General features: G+C 37.3%; 2 protein-coding genes across 7 annotated transcripts in view; one reads left to right on the forward strand and one right to left on the reverse strand.

Annotated features, from left to right (window-relative positions):
* The window catches only part of LOC112557425 (calmodulin-binding transcription activator 1-like), a 39,361-nt gene extending 30,769 nt beyond the window's left edge, over positions 1-8,592 (reverse strand). For all 5 annotated transcript variants that reach the window (XR_003097953.1, XM_025227255.1, XM_025227256.1 and 2 more), the window contains exons 1-9: positions 8,552-8,592; positions 7,060-7,182; positions 6,118-6,215; positions 5,463-5,530; positions 4,970-5,105; positions 4,263-4,334; positions 3,645-3,789; positions 2,248-2,294; positions 64-1,962 (exon numbers count right to left, since the gene is read on the reverse strand). Coding sequence is in view for 4 of the 5 variants with exons in the window: in XM_025227255.1 (XP_025083040.1) it covers positions 64-1,962; positions 2,248-2,294; positions 3,645-3,789; positions 4,263-4,334; positions 4,970-5,105; positions 5,463-5,530; positions 6,118-6,215; positions 7,060-7,114 (2,520 nt within the window). In the remaining variant the exon portion in view is untranslated. The remainder of the gene's footprint in view (positions 1-63; positions 1,963-2,247; positions 2,295-3,644; positions 3,790-4,262; positions 4,335-4,969; positions 5,106-5,462; positions 5,531-6,117; positions 6,216-7,059; positions 7,183-8,551) is intronic.
* A 102-nt stretch (positions 8,593-8,694) lies between these two features.
* LOC112557435 (dnaJ homolog subfamily C member 11-like) lies at positions 8,695-22,199 on the forward strand. Of its 2 annotated transcripts, none has more exons than XM_025227291.1 (17): positions 8,695-8,844; positions 11,027-11,156; positions 11,714-11,787; positions 11,989-12,090; positions 12,380-12,453; positions 12,870-13,044; positions 14,180-14,247; positions 15,403-15,467; positions 15,718-15,842; positions 17,262-17,344; positions 17,780-17,896; positions 18,113-18,268; positions 18,472-18,541; positions 18,738-18,847; positions 18,997-19,090; positions 20,800-20,933; positions 21,136-22,199. In XM_025227291.1, the coding sequence occupies exons 1-17, from the start codon at positions 8,770-8,772 to the stop codon at positions 21,152-21,154; spliced, it is 1,671 nt and encodes a 556-aa protein (XP_025083076.1). In that variant the 5' UTR covers positions 8,695-8,769; the 3' UTR covers positions 21,155-22,199. The 2 variants fall into 2 exon arrangements, with proteins under 2 accessions (XP_025083076.1, XP_025083075.1); XM_025227290.1 differs by having other exon boundaries at positions 20,800-20,929.

A 22,199-nucleotide genomic window follows, 5' to 3' on the forward strand; every position in this document is an offset into this window, starting at 1 on the left:
CCCAAGCCCAATATATGTTTAAAGAGTTAAAAAAGAGCAATGCTCTTATATCATCACTCTCACCTCTGTAAAGGACCAGTCTGGTGAAAAATCGCTAATAACAGCTGTCTGTTCCAACAAGTTGTCACCAGCAGAATCTTCACCAAGAATATGATGTGATGGAAAGTTGCCCACAGTAAATAGGCTCCGAGTATTTTTCTGCTGAGCACCACAGAGGCCTGCCACATCACCAGCATTTTTAATATTAATATCTTTTGTCATAAGATGCTGGGCACTGCCACTGTGTACAAGAAGGGTATGTCTCTCTTCAGCTGTTGTGGCAACCTCCCACCTGGAAGGAAGAAGCAAGCTGGCACTACTAGACTGAGTTTCAACCTGTAAATGATTTGGAGACAGTTGAGCAGGTGTCACTGACTGCAGATAGCTGCCTGGGAGAACGTGACCATTTTCACTCACAGAAGGAATCTGTACACAGCTTGTGACCAAGGGATTACCCCCCGAGTCTGCATTAGTTTTGGTGTTGCCACTGCTGCTGCACACAAGGGTAGCAGAGGAAGTGAGAGACAAATGAGATGTGTCCAACTGGGTGCATGAGAGAGAAGCATTAGCACTGCGTTGGGGAGACAGAGATGTTGTTGCAGCTAAGTCAACTGCACACTCATCTAGATCTTGAAGATCAAGAAAAAGGTCCAGGTTGAGATCAGTGGAAGGGAGGGAAGAGAAGCTGCCATCCAAGGTATCACAGTTGTCGCTACTATCAGCAAGTCCCATGTCAATGCCACTGCCACTTGCACCCCTACAGTCTTCATCAACTTGCCCAGCATCACAACCGCTGGTATCACTGCTTGGAGCCAAGGGATTTGCCGCAAACAAAGGAATGTCTTTAGCAGGGGTGGGGTCAGGTTGGGAGGGCAAAGGAACAGTCTGAGGTGCTGAGGCACCTGGATTTCCTGAACCAAAAGTGATTACATTGGGTAGGCCACCAAGTACAGAATCCCTATTGTCTTTGACAATTAGGCTGCCAGCACACAGCTGCACCATGCCGGTGCCACTCTGATTCTGTGTCGGGACACTGCCACCTACATTGTTTAGTGAGGATGCTCTGGTCAAAACCTGCTGGTGCTGATGTGGTCGCTGCTCTTGGGGCAAATCACTTGAAACTTCAGACTTGAACAGCCCTGAAGGGGCTGTCACAGAAAACAATTTGTGGGGCAAAGAGTCAGAAGTTGTGGTAAGAGAGCTAGCAGTGGCAGGCTCTGCTATTACCACATGGGCCTGTTCTGGGCTTGTGATGCTGGCCAAAAGACTAACGGTGGCAGGGATTACAGTCTGTCCTTGTACCTGAGGGCTGTTTGTGATCGTTGTGCTCAGAGATTCTGTAGACACGGATCCAGGAGGATGTAAAGATGGCGATGCAGTCATCAAGTAAGCTGGTGAAAAGGTGGCAAGGGTCAGACTGCTGCTCGATGCTGTAGTGGTCATGTCTGCACTCTGTAACTGCTGGTAGTCATGTGTTACTACAGGAAAATGAAGGTCGTGCTGTGACTGAGTGGAAGATGTGGTTGTTGATGCTGCTGCAGGTTGTTGCAGTGGCTGCTGCTGTTGCAAGCTGTGGTGGTGGTGAACAAGAGTGCTGGGTGTGACCTGAAGATGAGGCGTTGTGGACACACAGCCTTGGAAATGTTGCCCACCTGGCTGGGGCAGACAGATCAACTCCAATTCTTGCTTAGAGCAATTGTGGGGGGTACACTGCACCTGTGGCTGAGCTAAAGGTGTTGATAGGGTTCTGCTGATGCCACCAACGCTACAGTGTGAAACCAATGTTGATGCTGCAGTAGCCATGGTGTTGCCACCACAGGGAAGTGGCTGATGATGAGTGGTGTCCATGGCAACAGGTTTTGCTGTATCATCTTCCTGAGCACCAACCAGCAGCTGAAAAATGGCCTCCAGCATTTCCTCCACCTGTTAAATCCCATCACAAACCACCAAACTAAGAGATAAACACTTTTATTTAACAGACTTATTAACTTACATTAAATAATTGTTTCTGGCAAACAGCAGTGTGCTTAAACCATCTTCTAGAAGAACCCACAAATTAAAGAAAAATTAAATTGCTATCCCCCCAACCAAAAACCAAACCGTAATAAAAATTAAAAGAAATTCTGTTTTTCTGTAATAATTATGAACACCACTATTAGCTAATAAAAATATTTTCTGCAATATTCTACAAACTTAAGTAATTTTCACCTTGTGGTCTTGATCAGGATGAAGTTCTCCTAGTCGACCAGATGCCACTATGACAGAAATAAGATATCTGAATTAAAAGAGGACAGCTAAGGTTAATTTATGCTCAACTTTTAAGCTTTTCGCGGCGCGTCGCCCAGCGGTGGGCGCACAAACGGCTCCTTAGGCTTGCGCGTCGCCCACCGGTGGTACACGCATTGTTGTATTTTTTAAAGACACGCACAACTCGTAAATGAACGAATACACAAGGGAGAAAACACGGGAACCTTTAGGACTCGTTCCTCCAACGATTGCTTCCCTTTAAAGGCTGAAAAATTCAACCAATCAGGTGTTACCTCGTGTTTTCTGCTAACACCGTATAGTTTGTTTACACGTGAGCGCCGCCATATTGTCATTCTTTTGGGTCGCTCGATTTGACGTGGATTTGTACTCAAACAACAGAAAATGAGAAGAAATCAGTGAGTAATATGAAATTCTAATGTATATTCTAATAAAATGTGATATTGTTTTTTACTTTATGCTTGTATATATCATGTAAAAAAATTTCCTTTAATTCGTGACGTGTGACATTCCGATCGGGTTGTGAAATCTAAACAGTTACTATCTTTGATGTGAGCTTACTACAAGAAATCAGAGCCTATAATTCTTGAAATTAACACCACGCAAATGTTTTTAAAATGCTCTTTTAAATGGCGTATCACATATGTTTGTCTTTTTTGTAGTTTAACAGATATAATTTTTTAACACGGGTGAAAATTCGAAAATTTCGTGAAAATTCAATTACACCTACCTAATTTGCTTTGGATTACCTAAAAATTTCGTGAAAATTTAATTACACCTACCTAATTTGCTTTGGATTACCTAATAAGTGACTGTTTATGCAGGATTCAAATGTAAACATTTTTGTTCCACACAGTTCGATCTCTTATTATTAGTTTCAATTGTTTTTCTATCTTTTACAGTTATTTTTTTATGATCTTTTGAAATTGGTCAATTTCCATGCGCTCAGGGTAATGTGACCTAGTAGAAGCCTTCCGCAGCGGATGAGTTAAAGCAAGTTTTCTTCATGGGAAGCCATGCACAGCCATCTGGTAAATGATTCTTGCCAAATTTTATTTCTTAAACAAAGATGGTGAAGGCTAACTGTAAATCAGAATTTTAAAGTGTAAAGATATAGACAAAAGCAGAAAGCAGATATTTTATTTTTAAAAGATCATTTGTGATTACTTTGGCAACTACCTAAATAACTGTATTACAAAACACTTTGTTGATCCCAAGTCTGATATAGATGACTAAGTTCTTTGACACGGTGAATTAAGCGTACAAAAAAACTAAACCCCATTTTCAAAAGAATGAGAAATCATGTAATATGTGTTTTACCAAAGCAGTTAACATCTTACACATTGGTCTGAGTTGGTCGACAAGTTCTTCTTTGGTCCATTCCTTCTTGCGCATATCCCCAGACAAAACAGGCAATAGGCTTGGTTTGGGGCTGTTTGGATGGTTTGGCACATTCAGGTAATGAACAAGCACCACATGGGGATTCTGACAGAAAACAACAAATCTGATAAATGATAAATACATCTTAGCTGCTATTAAATCTTAACAGTATGAGCCTGCCATTTTTCACCTGCTTATTGATTTAATAAGGCATTGTACAACAAAAATTGCTTTCTGAAACTAATACAGCGTTTGTCTTTTTATAATATTTTGGCATCCAAAACAGGAATTCATGTTTTAATTAAAGGCTATTACTTTCCAATATTTAAGCACCCATATATTACTACCATAATGTTCATGAATATTGTATAGTCATACAAATATAAATGTCAGAATGATGATAAAAATGTTGTCAGTAAATTTTCTCTCGCATGTTGATAAAAAGTCATGATTAAACAATGCTTACAGTATAAAATCGTGATAAAACCATCATGGATTTTCAAATCCTACTGACCCGATAAAATGAAAAAAAAAACACCCTGCAATTTAAAAATAAAAAGGAAAATTTGTGTACTTACTTGGAGAAGCCAATAGCATCTACGATGAAAGGTTGGGAGAATGGCAGAATGGACATATGATCCATAGATGCACTTGCAAGAGAGAAAAAAAAAGAAAAATAAAAGGGTAAATTCTGTCTCTATACCAAATGACTTGCCCTTAGTATCACTAGGCCATTACCACTACTCTTCAGTCATATGCATCTGCTACACAGCTAAAACCATTCAACAAGTTTGAAATCTGAGAATTCACAAGAGCCTTGTTACAAAAGAATTTGATCGCTTTAAGTCAGTTTGTTTTAAACAAAGTTAATGCAATTACACAGGACCAGTATTATCTGGAAAAGTTAAATAAGCATAACAGTGAAAAGTATTGATATTTCTACCAATGCTATTCTGTAAAGGTGTTTAATATTACATAGAAAAAAGAGAAGTGATGATCCTTGTATGCAGCCATATGCGTGTATGCTACATGTGCATATGGTCAGACTGGTGCAAAATTCAACAGAAAATCTTACCATCAACAACTCAAAAAAAAAAAAACAAAAAAAAAAAAAATCAAAATCAGTATATTTGTAAGCAGTCATTGTTTTAATGGCTCTAAACCTAGAGGCTGTGAACATAAAATGTGGAAACTTTCAGTCATTTCCAAATAAACAATTTTTTATAATATTTCTGTCAAATGTCAATAATTTTATCACCCATTGTATTGTTAATCAACTGCTTACCTCCACACCTTTCACCTTCAATTTCATATGGTCTTCTCGATTGGTCTTTCCATCCCGTCTCTTTTTCCAACAATAGCCATCTCGCCGGAACATCACTTTCTTGCGGTTGTACATCAAGAGAGATCCACTTGGTGGTCTGCATCATATGTATCACAAATTTGTAACATGAGTCAAATTTTTTTGTGACCCCCTACCCTTTTTATCAGAAAAATGGAAATCAGTCCTCATGGTAAATTTTTCTGCTATGATACATAAGGCATACCATGTACTCAATATTAATTAATGATCAATTCAATGAACTGCATAGTCATTCTCAACCACAAACAATACTAAGCCCAACAGTTTATGTCAAAAATATTAGGCTGCCCATATTAGATCTCTAAATAGTTTCTGAACATATTTGAACACAAAACAAAATTGCATTTATCCGTTGTTATATATATAGGGGTAGCAAAAACATGATAGGAAAGATAACTGTCTAATGTAAACAAACCTTATCCTGGGCTCTAAAAGCAGCCATTCTTTGTGGCGATCAAATGCGATGAGAATAGCAGCTATTTCCTGTATGAAAGAAAGGAGAATGAAAGAAAAGCTTTAACTTATAATAAAATTTTTTTTGTAAACCCCAAGAGATAAAGTTCGTATGTCTTAACATGTCCAAGGAAACCCCCATACTTTCACAACATTAATATATATATATTTTAAACTTTACCAATTTTCTACTAATGGTATGTAGACTTTTGTTGTGAAATATGGTTGCCTCTGACAAACAAGAAAAGAAATAACAATTTTTCCCATGGTATAAATTGAAAACTGCATGCATCTTAAATGTATCACATGCTTATTTTTACACAGCGCTGTCAGTTTGGTGATTATTTGGGTATGTTATAAATCTCTTTAATTTTCTCAGCAGCCTTCTCACTGCTATTTAACAGGGTTCCTAAATGCTTGGTTTGTATATGCCAATGAGTTTGCATCAATATGTGTAATTCACAGGAAATTCTTATCCCTGACATAAGAAATTATTGACACATCTCTATATTTAATGGTAAGCTACTCTTTCATTTTAGCTGAAAGATTAGATAGCCATTAATAAAACCATATAAAACTTCATAGTTTATAACAGAAAAATATAAAATTAGCTCAACCTCATTGGTATTCCAGCGAGTGAGACTGTGTGGAAATTCTGTAGCAGGCAAAATCTTCTGCAACTGGTCTGGTAATTCCACTTTTGATGCATCATCGTCTAAAACATAATAGGAGAAAATGAGTATTCCACTTTTGATGCATCATCATCTAAAATATAATAAGAGAAAATGAGTACTATCTGTATATCTGATATTCATTTAAGTTTTTGCTTAATAGATGTTCACCATTGAAGGTCTAAACTACCAAAATCACAATCACAGTTATATGTTGGTTCAGAGTCCTTTTTAAAGTTAGCTATTTAAATATTTTCAGTCACTAGCAACTCATTCATTCCACATGCCATTCACTTCATAAACTCCACTGGCCGTGCTCTTTAACTAGCCAGAGGCAGCCTGGGGTCACCAACTGAATCTGCTCTTGTTGGGAATGTGTGTGTTGGGGAGTGAGAATATGTGTGTGTAAGAGATACTATTTCAACATGTACATCTACATTATCTATTTTATATCATGTATATGTATATGCAATGGGGTTTGCTTCCACTTTCTACTTACGCCCGCAGTGGAATGTGCTTCCACTCACGGATTCTTCCCAAAAATAACGGTCCGGCTTTCTTACACACCACTCTTTCCCCCGTTACTCCCCTCATCATTTTTTTTTTTTAACCTCATCCATACACACATTCTGAAAACTTTCGTCACTCACACTCTTTCGTCATTCATGCTCTTTCGCCCCTGCACGCACGCTCAGTCCTCCCACTCTGACTACTATATATATATTATTGCTAGTACAAACATTATATTGAATTGCTCCAGGGGATTAATAAAGTTGTATTGCAAAGGAAGCAAGAGATCTCTATAAGAAGGGAATAATACACTGGAGAGAGATAAACAATGTCGACACCATAAAATATATGAAAGGATGAAACCTATAAAATGCTCACCTTGACTATTGTCTGGGGGTGGCTGACTGGTTGTCGGCCCCTCTATGTTGCTCATGGCGCTTCTTAATCCATAATGATTTTCTTTATCACTTCACTATGATAGCATACAATTGTAGGCTTCACCTAGGTGGGAAAACAAACAATTTAAAGGTAGTAGTATCCTGAAAAAGTTTGTCTCTGTCAAAACAACATGCACACAACACACACTGTATGGTATGGTTCACACATAGTCTATCACACATAATTAAAAAAAAAAGTTTCATCTATGGTCATTATCAGGGGTTGAATTCTATCATTTTAGATTTCAAGTGGCTTGCAAACATTGGATGACAGCAATATAAACTAATGAACACACACATATAGAAAAAAACAGCAATATCAAAGTTCCTAAAATATGTAAAACACTTATTTTAATTTCCCCAATTATGAATTACAAATCGACACCAAAAATATTTAACAACACTTATGATACTTCTGTCAATGTATTTCCTTATTTTAAGTTTCTCTGTACAATTTTGAAAGGGAGCATTTTGATTCTGTTAATTCAAGGGTGAAATAGGCCTTAACTGCAGACATTTACTTCTAAGTTGGTGAAATTTGATTATCTGTAAAAAATGTTGGTATCTTACTATGCACTTTTTGATGTTTACTTCTTTTATTCTCAGTGTTATGGACAACAAGTTTTAAACAATGACTATTTCTTCTGCACAGACGTATTTTGTAAATAATAAAGTATTTGCAGCCTTATGCTCAACTGTGGGTGGGAGTAGAATGGAATAAAAAGAAGAATGTAGAGAAAAAGAATCCAAAACACACAAATCTGTAACTTGATCTCATTTACTTTGCATAATAAAGGACGGTAAATGAATTATTGTTGAAAACTCGATACAATTTCTATATTCTTGAACAAAACACTAGGTTTACATTCTTAAAACTGGTATTTTAAACTGCCACATCAGTATCTTTATCTTAAAAAATTTAATTTAAGCAATAACTGTCAACTGCTATTTTCAGTTTTTGAATCTTGTCACCAAATTTACAAATTTCACCAAATCAAATCTTGTCACCGATTCCAGAGAAGCTGCTCTTCTGGGCGTGGTGCAAATTATGGCATCCGATGATATTGGACTGCATGCCAATTTACGTAATGTCTTTCACTACCAATAGCTAAGAAATTACAATTTTCAAACTGTAATGGAACAAATGATGTGGCAATATTTCAGTAAAGTGTCTTAATAATATAATATTCTTACTCTTTTTCGTTTATCCCCAGCAATACCGTTAGTAAATCTTGAATGTTTTGCCAGAAATGGCAACTGTTTACGATGCTGGCCAAAGCGCACCTAACTGCGTCATTGTTGTTGTAATCTAGAAAGATATAGTCTTTAGATTTATAGTAAACTATTAAAAATCCTAATATTTATTCAGAGAACTCTGCCAATAGCATGCATACGCTGTAGTGAGTGGAATAAGCGGTGTAAGTACACCTTACCTGTAAATGCCCACAGCAGACAAATTCTGAAGAGCGCATGCGCAATCGGAAATAGTTTTTTTTTTAAATCCACAGATAAGCGCATATTAACTTTCGAAACAAATTTTAGTATCAGAGGAGCAATCGAGGCAATCTTTTTAACTAAACCGAAAATATTATTCTATAAAATTGTTACAAAATCATGGTGTAAGTTACATCACATCCGCTTTTTTAGAAGCATGGCTGCGTCCTTGGAAAACGAAGACGATGTTCTTGTCAACGATTTATATGCATTACTGAATGTCGGAAAAGATGTAGGTATTGATCCTAATTAGTTGAGGGTTTTCTATAAAAATCAGTTATTTCAAAACTACGTTAACTTTGTCTTTAAAAAGTACATACCAGTATCTCTAATCATGCCGGTGTCCTGTAACGTTTGTCAAACTGAAAGCAGAGAAAGTTTTTGTACAGAATATGAGGGTGGTGCTCACTGTGTAATGAAAAGATTACAAAGATGTTTTTGTGCTTGTATAGCTGATTGTGCCTTTTTAGCTATTCGCTGAATGTTAAATCAGTTCTTCGTGTCGTTCGCCTTGATTACTCTTGGAGACCAGCTCTCGAGATGAAGCTGGCAGTCATCTGCAGAGCGTCCACAGGCCCTTACAGCTTGATGTCAACGGGCACCGGCAAGGCAAATACCACCACCTACAGGCAGAAAGTGTAGCCTCCGGTATGCGGTGGATTCAACTCAACTATTGTGCCCTGTCCTTATGGGGAAAATGGTCTGGTCTAGATAGATGACGGTAGCTGTCTGGTGGATTGCATGGTCTGTGCATCATCAGTGTTAAGATTGACCTTGGTTTCATCCCGCTTGTCTTCAGCCCCAAGGTTGCCTTCAATACCACAATGTGATGGCATCCATTGCAGTACCAGTTTCAGACAATATTCTCAGTGATGCTGTCAGCCTATTAGTGTTGACAGCCTCCAATACAGAAAAGACATCTACATAAAAAAAGAGAGAGAACCTGAGAATCTGAGCTTGCTCTATGTTAGACACTGCCTTCTACACAGATCAAGGCTTGGACTTTGGTTCTGTAGTTCTGTAGTTGAATAAGAGCTTGTTGGTATGGCTAATACTTGCTTTTGTTTATTAGGATATTCTTTTTCAAATGCCATCGGTGGCTGAGCCATCTGCATAAGCCCAAATCCTTAGGTTATGGTTTTAAGCTTTGCAAGTGCCAGTTTACATTGCAGTGTTTGACTTTGGCTGCTATGAAATGTAGAAACTGGTAGAGATGGCAATATGGTTCTCTGTCTCTTCCCAATGAGGAGGATTTTTAGAGGGGATCTGGTTCTGTATCTTAAGTTGCATGGTGAAATCGTAAGTCATACCCTTTCCAAAAAAAGAAAGCAGTAAACAATGTCAGAACTAGAGAACAATAGGCCATTCAGCCACCCATGTGAAGTTATGCTGCAAGTAATGAAGGATTGCATCAGCATCACCACCAAGGAAATGCTAGAGAAGAATAGGTTGACTTCAGACCAAGTATGAGGATGGCTGAACAGATCTTCATCTGTCACATCCTGATAGAGGAGCAGCTTCAGCATCATCTGGATCTCTATCACAGCTTCATCAGCTTTAAAAGGGCAGAGGTGTGACATTCATTGCTAAAATTCAACATAAAGAAGATAGTTTCAAGTCATCAAAGTGCCATATAAAAGGTCAACAAGCACAGTATAGCTGGATTACCAAATGGAAGCTTTCTTTTACATGACAGGTGGAAGACAAGGAACGACTGACTGGCTGACCGAGGTCTGATGGTGGTGTCGTGTGCCAGCAGTGTGAGTAGAAGGTTGCAGTGTTTGTGAGATCGTTGACAAGGATTAAGTGGTTCTCATGCTGCCAGGCTTTGTTTTTTCTTACTTGTCCTAGGTGCCCTATTCTCTTCTTGAAGACTTAACTGTTAAGTCTACGGCAATGAAGAATGGAGGTACTGTTCTAGTTCACTGTTCTTTCCAGAAACCTCTGCTGCATTCCAGTGTTGTGGTAATATGTATTGGTGTTATCTTTGATTTTGGTGGTATGTTGGTCAGTTGCTTTCTTTTCCCTTTCCTTGCTTTACAAGATGAGAGAATCTCCCATTGGTGAGGGTGGACTCCCTTGAGGTGTGGAGCATTGCACTGCACTTCTTTGGTGAATCCACACCATTTCTGTTGATTCAGTCTCCAAGTGTCATAATGATTGTTGTAGCATGGTGTTATGGTTTATCCAGTATGTGCCATGTAGCTCCATACCTCCATCTTCAGCACCTAGAGAAGCATTGGACAAGGGACTGAGGCTTGCCTAGCCTCAGAAATCTATACTTTGTTTATAAATGGTTGAGGTATTTACCATGTGTGCACACAAGCACATGCACACATATATAAGATTTTATCTATGGTTATAACCTGAACTAGTTTATTGGAATATTTTTATCTGTGTGCTGGTCATTTTAGGCAACAATAGAGGAGGTGAACCATGCCTTTCGAAGCCTCAGCAAAATATATCATCCTGATAAACACCAAGATGCAGCTAGAAAAAGGCGTGCTGAAGAATTTTTTAATAAACTGAAGAAGGCTCACGAAAGTAAGTAGTAGATCATCCCTCGTTTCCAAGATCATTTTTCTGAGCGTAAACCAGATTGGTAGATTGTTAAATCCTTGATTTATAAAATTTTTATAAAATCAGTTAATGATTGAAATGATGTTAAATGAAGCAGAAGACTTTAAATCACTCTAAGACAAAACTGTTTGCACGTATGTATCTCTTAACTGGAAATGCATTCTTAATTCTCACAAATTCCTTTTTTTTTTTTTTTTTTTTAAATTTACAGTTGGCTTGTGTTGTTAAGTAATAAGGATTCTCATTCTATCCTCTCATTGTTCAAACATTGTAGGAAGTTGAAGATGCTTCAAGTCTTTCCACTCATTCTGATGTAAAGTGAAATTTCATTATATCCATAACATTTGCTTTTGCATTATCTTACATCCTTCAGAGCTATATTTTTTATTTTTGAATGATGTGTTTAGTTAAGTAGGGGAGGACTAAAAAGGGGTATAGAGAGGGAACATTTATTTCTTTTGCACCATTTTTTTTTTCATATTATCTGGCCAAGGTGACACATATCTTTCTTTGATTTTTAGTACTGAGTGACCAGCACAAAAGAACTATATATGACACTTATGGAGAAAAGGGGCTGGAAACAGAAGGGCTTGAGGTAGGTTAAATTTGAACATAATTTCAAATGTTTTGTTAAATCTCCAGATTCCAAAAATTATTTTAAAAATCACCAAAGAACACAGGCTTAAAGTATGTTCTTACTGTTAATTTCAGCTTTTTTTGTCTACACATTGAGTGGTTAAAAAATGCCTCATTTTGTTTTCAGAAACAATAATAGATTTTTCTTGAAATGCCATAGATTATATCTCGGACCAAAACACCAGCAGAGATTATTGCAGAATATGAAAGACTTCAGAGAGAAAAAGAGGAGAGGCGATTACAGCAGCGAACCAATCCAAGGGTAGGTCCTTAGTATATTGTATGAAATCATACATACTGTCTGTCGGCCAACTGATAAATATTAGATTTTGAATGCCATTCTAAATGAAATTGCATGTTTCTGTCACAATAAGCATCTATAAATCATCTTGGTAGACCTTTTGTTGGAATATCTTTTTGCCTCATGTGTTTGGAATATTTTAAAATAAAAACATCCTATCTAATTTTTACTGTTCAGTAGTTACTCCACTTTTTGTTTTGAGCAAAGGCACAATTATAATATATGCCCTTAATGTTTTTCTTTAATATAGGGCACAATTAGTGTTGGGATCAATGCAACTGATATTTTTGAAGGCTATCCACAAGATGATGGGGATATTTACAGGTAAGTCTTATCCTTTTTTTATGAGGATGTCTGTAGTAAGTGTCATCCCTTTAACAGGTAGTCCTTAAGAAAGAGATTGTTGGGGCAGGAAGAACTGGTATTTACATGGGCATGATGTATATGTTTGTAGGCACAGTAGTTGATAAATGCAGGTGTGTTTGTCTCTATCATTCCTAATACTTTCCTTGGTTTTATTTTTATTTCACCTTGAGAAATGCAAACAGCTGACTAAAATTTATCAAGACTCCTATTGGTCGCAGTTTTACAGTTTTATGCTTGTTCAGTCACAATTTAGTAAAAGTGAAATCGTTTAGCAATGTTATCATTCACAGAATAAATTACCTGTTGATTTGAGCATGATCTCCAGTCAGTACATAGTCCTGCCATGTTCCAGCTGTGGTTTATTTACTTTGCAGCCCTACTCTGAATGTGGAAATCAACAGCATGAGTATGTATCAATCTGTTGAATGCCCTTTGACTGTCAAAGATACAGTCATTATTGGCGGAAATATTCAGACGCACAATGGAACAGGTTCTGGTGCATTCCTTGCAACGTGGCGAAGACTGACATCAGATAAGGGCTGGATGGAGGTATTATAATATCCTCACGTTTGATTTTCATTTAGGTGGTTTCATTTTTGTGTAAGATGAGTGATTAATTTCCATTGGGCTTTAGGGCTTTTGAAGGCTAAGCTGAATCTCACTACTTTAGTCTGCTTTCTTGCTAATTTCTTCACGTCTTGGAGAATTAGAACAGATGTATTAAACTTAACGTCTAACCATAGGTGTGCCTGTCATTCTTTGTCAGCGTTAAGTATTAATGAAAACGGTTACAGTCAAATCTCCCTACTATGCCACCCCGCTACTATGCCACTCTCGGTATTATGCCACTTTTGCTCGGTCCCGACTATAAATTCAATGTAAAAAAAATTTACTATGCCACCCCAGACTCTCGCTACTATGCCACTTTTGTGTGACTGTTAAAAGACACAAGTTGTAAAATTCCGCGCAGTGCTCGACTATTATACTGTATGGTAGTGTGGGACATCGCTGTTAGGTGGGATGGAACATAGCACGCACACAGGAAGGGTGGAGGGTGGCGATGTGGGGGGTGGGTGGTCGCTGGCCGGGTGACAGCCACATGACAGAGGGAAGGTGTGAGGGGGTCGACTAGCGACAGGACGCAGGTGCGCGGATGTGGTTGGGAGGGGTGGAGGATGAAGAGGTGAGGGGGAGAATGAGAGGAGACAGCGAGCGAAGCCGACGATTCTTGAGAGCTTTGGACCAGACCTGGGCAAAGGCCTCCTGTCTCTGACCGGCCCGTCCGCCACTATATATACTATACATACAGTATTAGGTAAAACTGAGTTAACTATATTAGTCCGACCCTCTAAAACCATCCCAATTTCTCATGCGGCCCCTTGGGAAAATTAATTGCCCACCCCTGCTTTGGACTGATGGGTAACTTGAACAAATAAAGCCATTTTTACGAACTATGCCACTCTCGCTACTATGCCACTTTTGCTCGGTCCCGGTAGGTGGCATAGTAGGGAGATTTGACTGTATTTATAAAGGTGATTAGTAAAATATAAGATGTTTTGCAAGGAAATAGCTATAATACTCTAGAAGTTCTTTTAACTCATTGCTTCATCATAAGAGAGGTGTTTTTCTTGTGGTTTTTTTTTTTAGAACTGTTTGTCAGTGGGTTCATGTCTATAATTTGCAGGTGGAAGCTGCAGCAGGAAATGGTGTTGGAGTCAGTTTAAAGGGATTTCGACAAATCACTAGAAGATGGTAAGTGTTGCCCAGAGTTCTTTCAGTTTTGAGTTTAGTCTGACATTAGGTTAGACATGAACTGTTTAGCTTCCATATGGGTACTATCATGATAAGGAAGTCCGTAGAAATTGGCTGTTCATGAGCGGATTTGGTCTGAAGATTACCACCTATTGTCTCTGCATAAGGGCAGAGGATTCTTTTTTTGTGGAGGCAGCTTAGTTTATGTCTGTTTCAGTTTTTTTTTTTTTTTGTTTTTGTTTTTGTTTGATAGGTTGCTTATTATTTTATTCCCATCTAGATGTGCATAACTGAAATGTAATTAAATTTTCCTTGTCTCTTCTTAAATAAACAATTTGTATTTTAAGTAATTTGATATGTGATTCTGTTGAGTTATTAACATTTGTCCAGCCGTTGAGTCCTGGCATTCAATAACATCTGGCCCTGTTTTTGACTGCCTGTGGCTCCTTGCCATCATAAAACAAACTATCCACTCTGTGATAACATGGATGTTCTCGAGCAAATTGCAGTTGAATGATGACAAAAACTGAGATGATTCTATCAGCCTTCAACTATAAACTATGAACTCCCTTGCTGGTTGCTTGACAAGATATAAAGAGCTCAGAATAACACTGCTCAGATTGTCTTTTGTCAGCTCTGAACTTACCATTATGTACCACTTCTCTGTGAGCTTCACGGGTTTCCAGTTTGAGCTTGTCTGGATGTGAAGTGTGCATGCTGTGCTTTCATCGCCTTCATGGTCTGGCCCCAGGACACCTAACGGTCTACCTGGTCACTTAAGTCTACTCAAGCAGGCCTCCCGCATGTGCCTACCTACAGACAAGACAAATTTGAGCATCGATCCTTTCCCATTTCTGGCCCCAGTGTCTGAAGTGCCTTGCCCTTATTGCTTTGAAGCTTTCATGACCTTTCTTTTGTGACTGCTTCCAGTAGCTGATCATGTCCTCCTTTTTTCTACCATCTCTCCCTCCTTCTCTTCTACTCCCTTTGTCTTCTGTAGTCTGCAAAAGTGCTGCTGTATCTCTTTCTTGTGCTACTCTCTTGTTTAAGTACATTAAGTTTATAAGTTCTACTATTATTAATTTTGTTATTTGTATTATTTATTTTTACAAGCCAGCATACTTAAAAATACAAACTATCTAAATGACTTTCTAGCTATGGGACATCTGCCATTGCACTTCATACCACACCTAAAGGATTCAAACCGGCATTATCTACAAGTAAGTATAAGTGTTCGTGGCATTGTATTGGTAATATGCAGAGAAGGTTCAGTGGTTATAATGTGAGATTCATAAGGTAACTTAAAAGCTTACCTGATCAAAGGAAAGTACAGAAATCTTACAACAATCATTGTGAGAAATTCTTGCTTTACAAATGCTTATCTTCAACTGGGGATGATCTCAATGAATGTCCTTCTCTAAAAAACAAAGGTCCGCAGTCATTGCTAGAAACAAATTGGTGTATTTACAGTGCTGGCCTACCAGTTCGACCGAGACATTCAGGGTCGGATTACCTACAATGCTGGTTTTCCATCTAGCATCAGCACAGCCATAGTCTACAGCAACCAGAAACACCATGCAGCTCTTTTGTTTCAGGTAATATTTTTCATTATGAAGATTGTGGCACTGTGACAAAAGGAATGGTTGAAATAATATAAAAGCAGTGTGCGTGTGTGCACGCAACCAGAATAATATAAATATTAACATTTTGAATAATGTTTTGGGACCTTTTGAAAGGGTGTGTACAATAAGAACATCAGTTGTCAGCTTGTAATTGTAGACATTGAACTGCCCATATAATAAAAGTATAGCCTATTAATAAATTGTGAAAGTGTCCTTTCTCTAGCTCCAAATTCATTGTAAATGAAAATGCAGCTTGTATAAGCAGCTACCGTAGTTGTGAATAATTTAATCGCCTCTTAATCTTGCCTCTAATTTATGTGGTAGTTAATGGCAGTACATTTCTATCACACTGTCAAGGAATGAGCTGTCCTCAGTTCAAATGAACAAGTGGGCAGATCAGATAAATAATAGTTTTGTATGTGAGTATATATGCTGCCAAATCTGATATCCCCAAAGAAAGAGAGAGTTTCATAATTATAAAGCTTTATAATTTGAAGCAGCTGATCATAGAATGATTCTTAAATTATTTTCATATTAAAGGGCTTCCTTTATAAGGCAAAATTGAAAGACATGAAATGTCTTGGCATCATTATCATGGCATTTTCTTCTTGTATCATTACTTGTGGTATGCTGTTGAGTTTTTTTTTATTACTAGCCACTTATTGATGAACAGTAATACATGATTCGTACATCATTATGTTCTTCAGAGTAAAACTTCTTTTGCCATCAGTGCTGTCCTTTTTTAAAATAATTAGGCTTTCTTGAAAGTTAAAACATGCATAGATGGTGAAATAATTGCTGAAATTAAAGTTCATATATTAGGGTATCATTTTAAAGTTTTCTTCAGGAAATGGGTTTTCTTCGAGCAAGTTTCATTATGGTCAAAATGTTTAAGCATATACCTGAGGCCTAATTCATAAAGTGAAGATGTCATTACCCGGGGATAAAATGGGGAAATCAGCAGTTACAACACTCTCCAGACCCCACAGATATTGCTTTGCCCCAGGGAATTTTTGTCATTCCTTAACATAGGTAATTGTTGTCCCCTAACCTCTCAATCATTGGGGAGTGAGTGCGCTTTTCGCAGGGCCAGCTTTTTGTGAGGGTGGTTTCCTCCTTTCTCTTGCTACCTTACCTTCCCCTGTGGAGTTAGGTACCCAATTCCTGACAACTTGGTCAACTTGAGGGAAGTTCATTGCATCAGTACTCTAACCTCTTGGCTATCTTCTTCCTCTTTATAAATATGGTCACAGGGGTAAAGCAACTTTCATTGGGTCTTAACTCAACTATAGAGATAAGTCCATGACAACAACTTTCAATAGTTTCATGAATTCAGCTTCTGCTTTATAATTATCTTACTAGCAAATGATTCTTTTATTTTCACGTCTATAGGTTGGGCTGGCTAATACCTACTTGTCTTTCAACTACATTCGCAAGTTTCAGGAAGATGATGCAAAACTGAGAGGGGCCATAAAGTAAGCATGAAATGTTCATGTTCACATGTTTTTTTGTTTTGTTTTGTTGTTTTTATGAGGCATGAGATAATCACAGAATCTTTCATTATAATTTAAAATGTACTTTACTTTATGTAATTGTTAAAATGAGGAAATATCAGAAATAACAATCGTTACTGGTTTACAAATGTGGCCCTATGCTTCTCGAGGAGTAACATGGACTAAACTAACTGGTTTATAAATAATTTTTGGATGCTTTAAAGACTTTAGTAGTGCTTTACATGAGGTTTATTTCCAAAACCCTGTACAATATCTTCTTTTTCTTATCATTGAACTAAACCTTGTCATTTGTTGGAGGGGAATTTGCATTTATGTTGACCTTTACCATTGTTGAAAAGAAACAGAGTCTGCCATAGTAATATGGAGGGTTTCATTGCTGCGTGCTTTACATTCCAGATTTGGGTTAACAGGAGGTGTAGTGGAGTATGGCTTTGAGAAGAAGATCACACAGTTTAGCAACTTAGGTGCTACGATGGTCATAGGCATTCCTTCAGGGGTTCACCTCAAAATTAGGTATGCTGTACTTAAATAATCTTGATGGATTTCGTTAGGTATGCTGTACTGAAACAAATAATCTTGATGGATTTCGTCTGGTGTTGACCTTTTTTTGAGCTCACCTTTAGTAGCTATTCATATCAATCATGAATTGTTTATAAAATCTGAATCTGGTGCATTCATAAAACTGTCCTATTTCAATTTTGTTTTTGTTGATTTGTTTGTTGCAACTAGACTACACAGAGGAAGCCAGACATTTCTGTTTCCCATCCACCTTTCAGAAACAATTTCTCCAAGTGCAATTTTGTATGGAACCTTTGTGCCCATAGCTGCCTTTTTCCTCATTAAAAAGCTTATTGTTGAGCCCTTCCTCAAGCAACAGAAAGAACAGTAAGTTTTTTCATAGTGTTTTTATTGTAGATGAGTTCCTGGCAGCTACAGAATAATTTATTTGGTGCACACTTTCAGACAAATCTGGTGTCACTTAAATTTTTAAGTTAACAAACATGAATGTCTGCCATAAGAGGGCTAAAGGATTTGGCAAAGTTCTTGTTGATACAATAGTTATTGGATAGAAGTTTCTGATGTTTCAGGGAATTGGAGAAGAAACGAGAAGAGCATGCTGATAAACTAGCAAAAAGAAAACAGGAAGCCAAGGCAGCTGTTAGTATGATTTCCAATCTTGCAACGTTTTACATTTCTTTGCATGAGCATATTAATTTGTCTTTCATGCTCAATAATGTAAAAAAAGAGAGATGATGTTTCCATTAAATTATAATTGACATTTGCATAAACAAAAAGCATCTCTGGAATACTTTAATGATAGTTTTATGTGTAAGCTTTCTTTTTGTATTAACAGACTGATCTGATGAAGGCAACAGTGGAAAGAAGCATTGAAGCAGAGGAGCGTAAGATGGGCCTAGTCATCATCAAAGCACTGTATGGCAAACTGCAGGGTTCAGATGATGGGTGGGACAAAGTTTTTTTTTTTGTATTGCTCATCAAAGTTTTAACTGGCTAATTTTATCTGTGTAGTACATTATGTATAGCTACACCAGACATACTCAAACCTGGACCTTGAAAGCTATAATTGCTAATGTTATTTTACTTTATTACAGTGAACTTATTGACAGAGAGTGTATAGATGTCACAATCCAGCTGCAAGCTCTTGTGAAGGATTCCAAGCTTATTGTTCCAGAGGCAGTATCAAAGGTGACCAGTCACAGTTTACCACACTAGTCATGACATTGAATATTTACAGATTTTATTTGTATTTGCCTACTCTAATAGTGAGAATAAGAATATTGCTTTCAAAGCACACTTTGTATGAAAATGTGCAGATCATGCATGTGACAGTACCTATCCTCAAAAAACACAAAAATCAATGATAATGGGGATAAAAGATTTTTGCATTTAAAAAAAATCAGTTGAAAATCAGCATCAACTAAATAAAAATTAAGCAAGTCAGATTCATGGAAGAATGTATTAGGATATGCAAATATTTAATGAGAATATCATAAATTCTAAATTTGAGTTGTATGGCAGTCTGGCCACATCTGACTTGTTCTTAAAAGCCTCAGTGATCTTTTATTTGACAGTTCAATATGAAACATCATTTTCATGGCTAAAATTGAATAAAATCATATCTGTGGCAGAAAAATGTTAATGTGAATTAGCTCTGTAAGTCATTTGAACCATTGTTGTGTGAAGCTCTACCAATATTTTTAAACTCCAGTATTGTAGTGCTGCCTGTTAGAAATAGTGTGCTTTGTATGATATTATTTTTTACATGGATTTCATATGCTTTAAAGCAGTGTTTCTTAACCGGGGTTCGATCGAACCCTAGGGGTTGGTGAGTCAGTCTCAGGGGTTCAGCTGAGCCTCCGCCACGGAGGTCAAGACACACCCGCAATTCGTGATGACACTAAAGAAGGGTTCGGTGAATGTGCATATGAAACTTGTGGGTTCGGTACCTCAAAAAAGGTTAAGAACCACTGCTTTAAAGGCAGACAAAGTGCTTGAGTGGCACATTGTGAGTATAAGAAAGCACACCTGTATGCGAAATATTGTTTTTTTCAGATGAATTAGCTTAGTTCATTGCAAGATACTAATTTTCAAATTTAAATAAAGTTCACTTTAAGAGATCAACACCTTTCAACATTGCTGTTCCCACATTTGTTTTGAAAAGAGGCCATGACTTTATTTCCTATGACAAAAGTAGATTGTTATGGCAACATCTCATTGCTCTGGCTACATCTTTTAATAATATCAGAAATGAGAGTTTAGGTCAATATAAGTGTGCTTTTACAAGAAAACTAATAATAAAGATAAATTAGGACTTTTTTAATGGTAAACTGGTGATAATGCTAAGTTCTCTTGTCAGCAATATACAATCTTAGTTTCATGTTTGACTCACTTTGATCTTTGGAAATCAAACAATCTGTATTAGATTTTTCACTGTGGTAGAAATCTATCTTTCCAGAAAGCCACACCCTGGAGATATTGAGAGTGAACAATGTCTGCATCTGTTGATATATTAAGCATGTTAATATATTCTGCATTTCTTTACAATGCAAGCAGTATACAAAAATTAATAAGCTGGAAATTATTAAAATAATCTAGCAACATGCAAGATTTACTCTGAACCCCCTTTTTAACCAGAAAATGTCGAATTTTTGATTAGGATGAGCAAAGTTCTGTTTGAGGGCCACAGGAAACTAATGGTTTGGGAGCGAATATTCGGGACAATGGAACTTTTTTCAACATGCTGAGCTATCCAGACTTATTTAATAATAAATCAGACCTACAGAGGGTTGACAGTTTGCCCTTTTAAGAACAGACTTGGATGTGGTAGGCATTTTTGTCTGATGTACGAGCAAAAGTTGTTTCCTGTTATAATTTTAATGCTTTATTATTTGCAGAGTGGCCTACCGGGATTTTATGACCCATGTATAGGTGAAGAGAAGTCTCTGTATATTCGTTATAAATTTCGAAACCGGTTACATCAAGCAACTGTTGGTGACATGGAGCCTATACGTTTGCCTCAGCAAAGTATGTACGTTTCTCTTGAATTAGTTTTTAGTTTTTTATGCTGCTCTTTTTGTTCATGTGTATTGAGCTCAATGCCAAGTGAGGAAATGCACAATTTAAGTGGTTTTTATTACTTCAGTTTGTGTAAGAGTCTAGTAATCCTAACAGACTGCTGTTCTTTATTACGATTCAAGAGCTGTTGAAATTTATGTATTTTTGGTTTGCAGGGCATTTAATGAAGGATGAACACAAGTCATGACAAGTGCTGTACTTAAAACTTGTGTGAATCATGAATGCTTGTAAGAATGTCTTCACATACATTCAGAAACAATGGCATTGTGCTTTGTGATCATTCTGCTTGGCAACAAGGAGAGAATGAATGCTAGGTTTCATTTTCCCTAAGGTGTGACAGTTTCTTTCACTTATTGAGAGTACTTAAACCGCGCCTTCTATTTTAATCAAAGCCAAAAGAGGAGTATACTAATGACAAATTTGTTGAAATTGTCACTTCAGAATACTAGAAAGATTCCCTTACTTAATTTCACATTACCTTCGAAAGTTTTGCAAAGCAAGAGATTAGGGAATATGTATGCACAGCAATCATTATTTGTCCAAAACCTGACGGTATTGGGAAAATTTAAAAGACAAGGGGATGTGTAGGCTATAGTGATATTTAACTTCATAATTTATGTTGCATAAGTGTTTATAACAGTCATTTCAAATTTATTTTGTGTGCTTGTGAATGTCTGACACAAGGCAGCAGCAGTGTGTGCTAGTGAATGAGTGTACATGGTGGTCTCTTGCACATGCAAATTCAAGAACAAGCCAGTGTTTTCCAGAACTTTGAACATCTTCATTGGTTTTGAAGGTGGATGTCAAGTAGAACACCCCTGTAAATGTTCTGTGTTCTGTGGCCTAATGTGTGTACAAGTAGAAATGATAGGGTTTTTTGGTGCATGTTTTATTTGGTTTGATAGAATGCTGTGTTTGGAACGTCCCCACCCCCTCCCCCCAAACACACACACTTCCCTGTTTTTGTGAAGGAGATATTTCTTCTTTAAGCCTAACAGTTTTTCAGTCACTTGTTTAGACAAGAACATTATGCTAAAAGTGTAAACATTGATGAAGTGAGAGGAAGAGGTATATAATTGCATCTGCTTAGAATGGCTATGGTAGAAAAATTGTACATTCAGAAAAGAGCTTTTTTATTTGAAGTGGATGACTGTTGTATTTAGAAGCAAACAAATTTTAAAGATGTTGTTTAATTAAACGTTACTCAAATTCATTCACA

Source organism: Pomacea canaliculata, linkage group LG2 (assembly GCF_003073045.1).
Source record: "Pomacea canaliculata isolate SZHN2017 linkage group LG2, ASM307304v1, whole genome shotgun sequence".
In the NCBI taxonomy this organism is placed as follows: domain Eukaryota; kingdom Metazoa; phylum Mollusca; class Gastropoda; order Architaenioglossa; family Ampullariidae; genus Pomacea; species Pomacea canaliculata.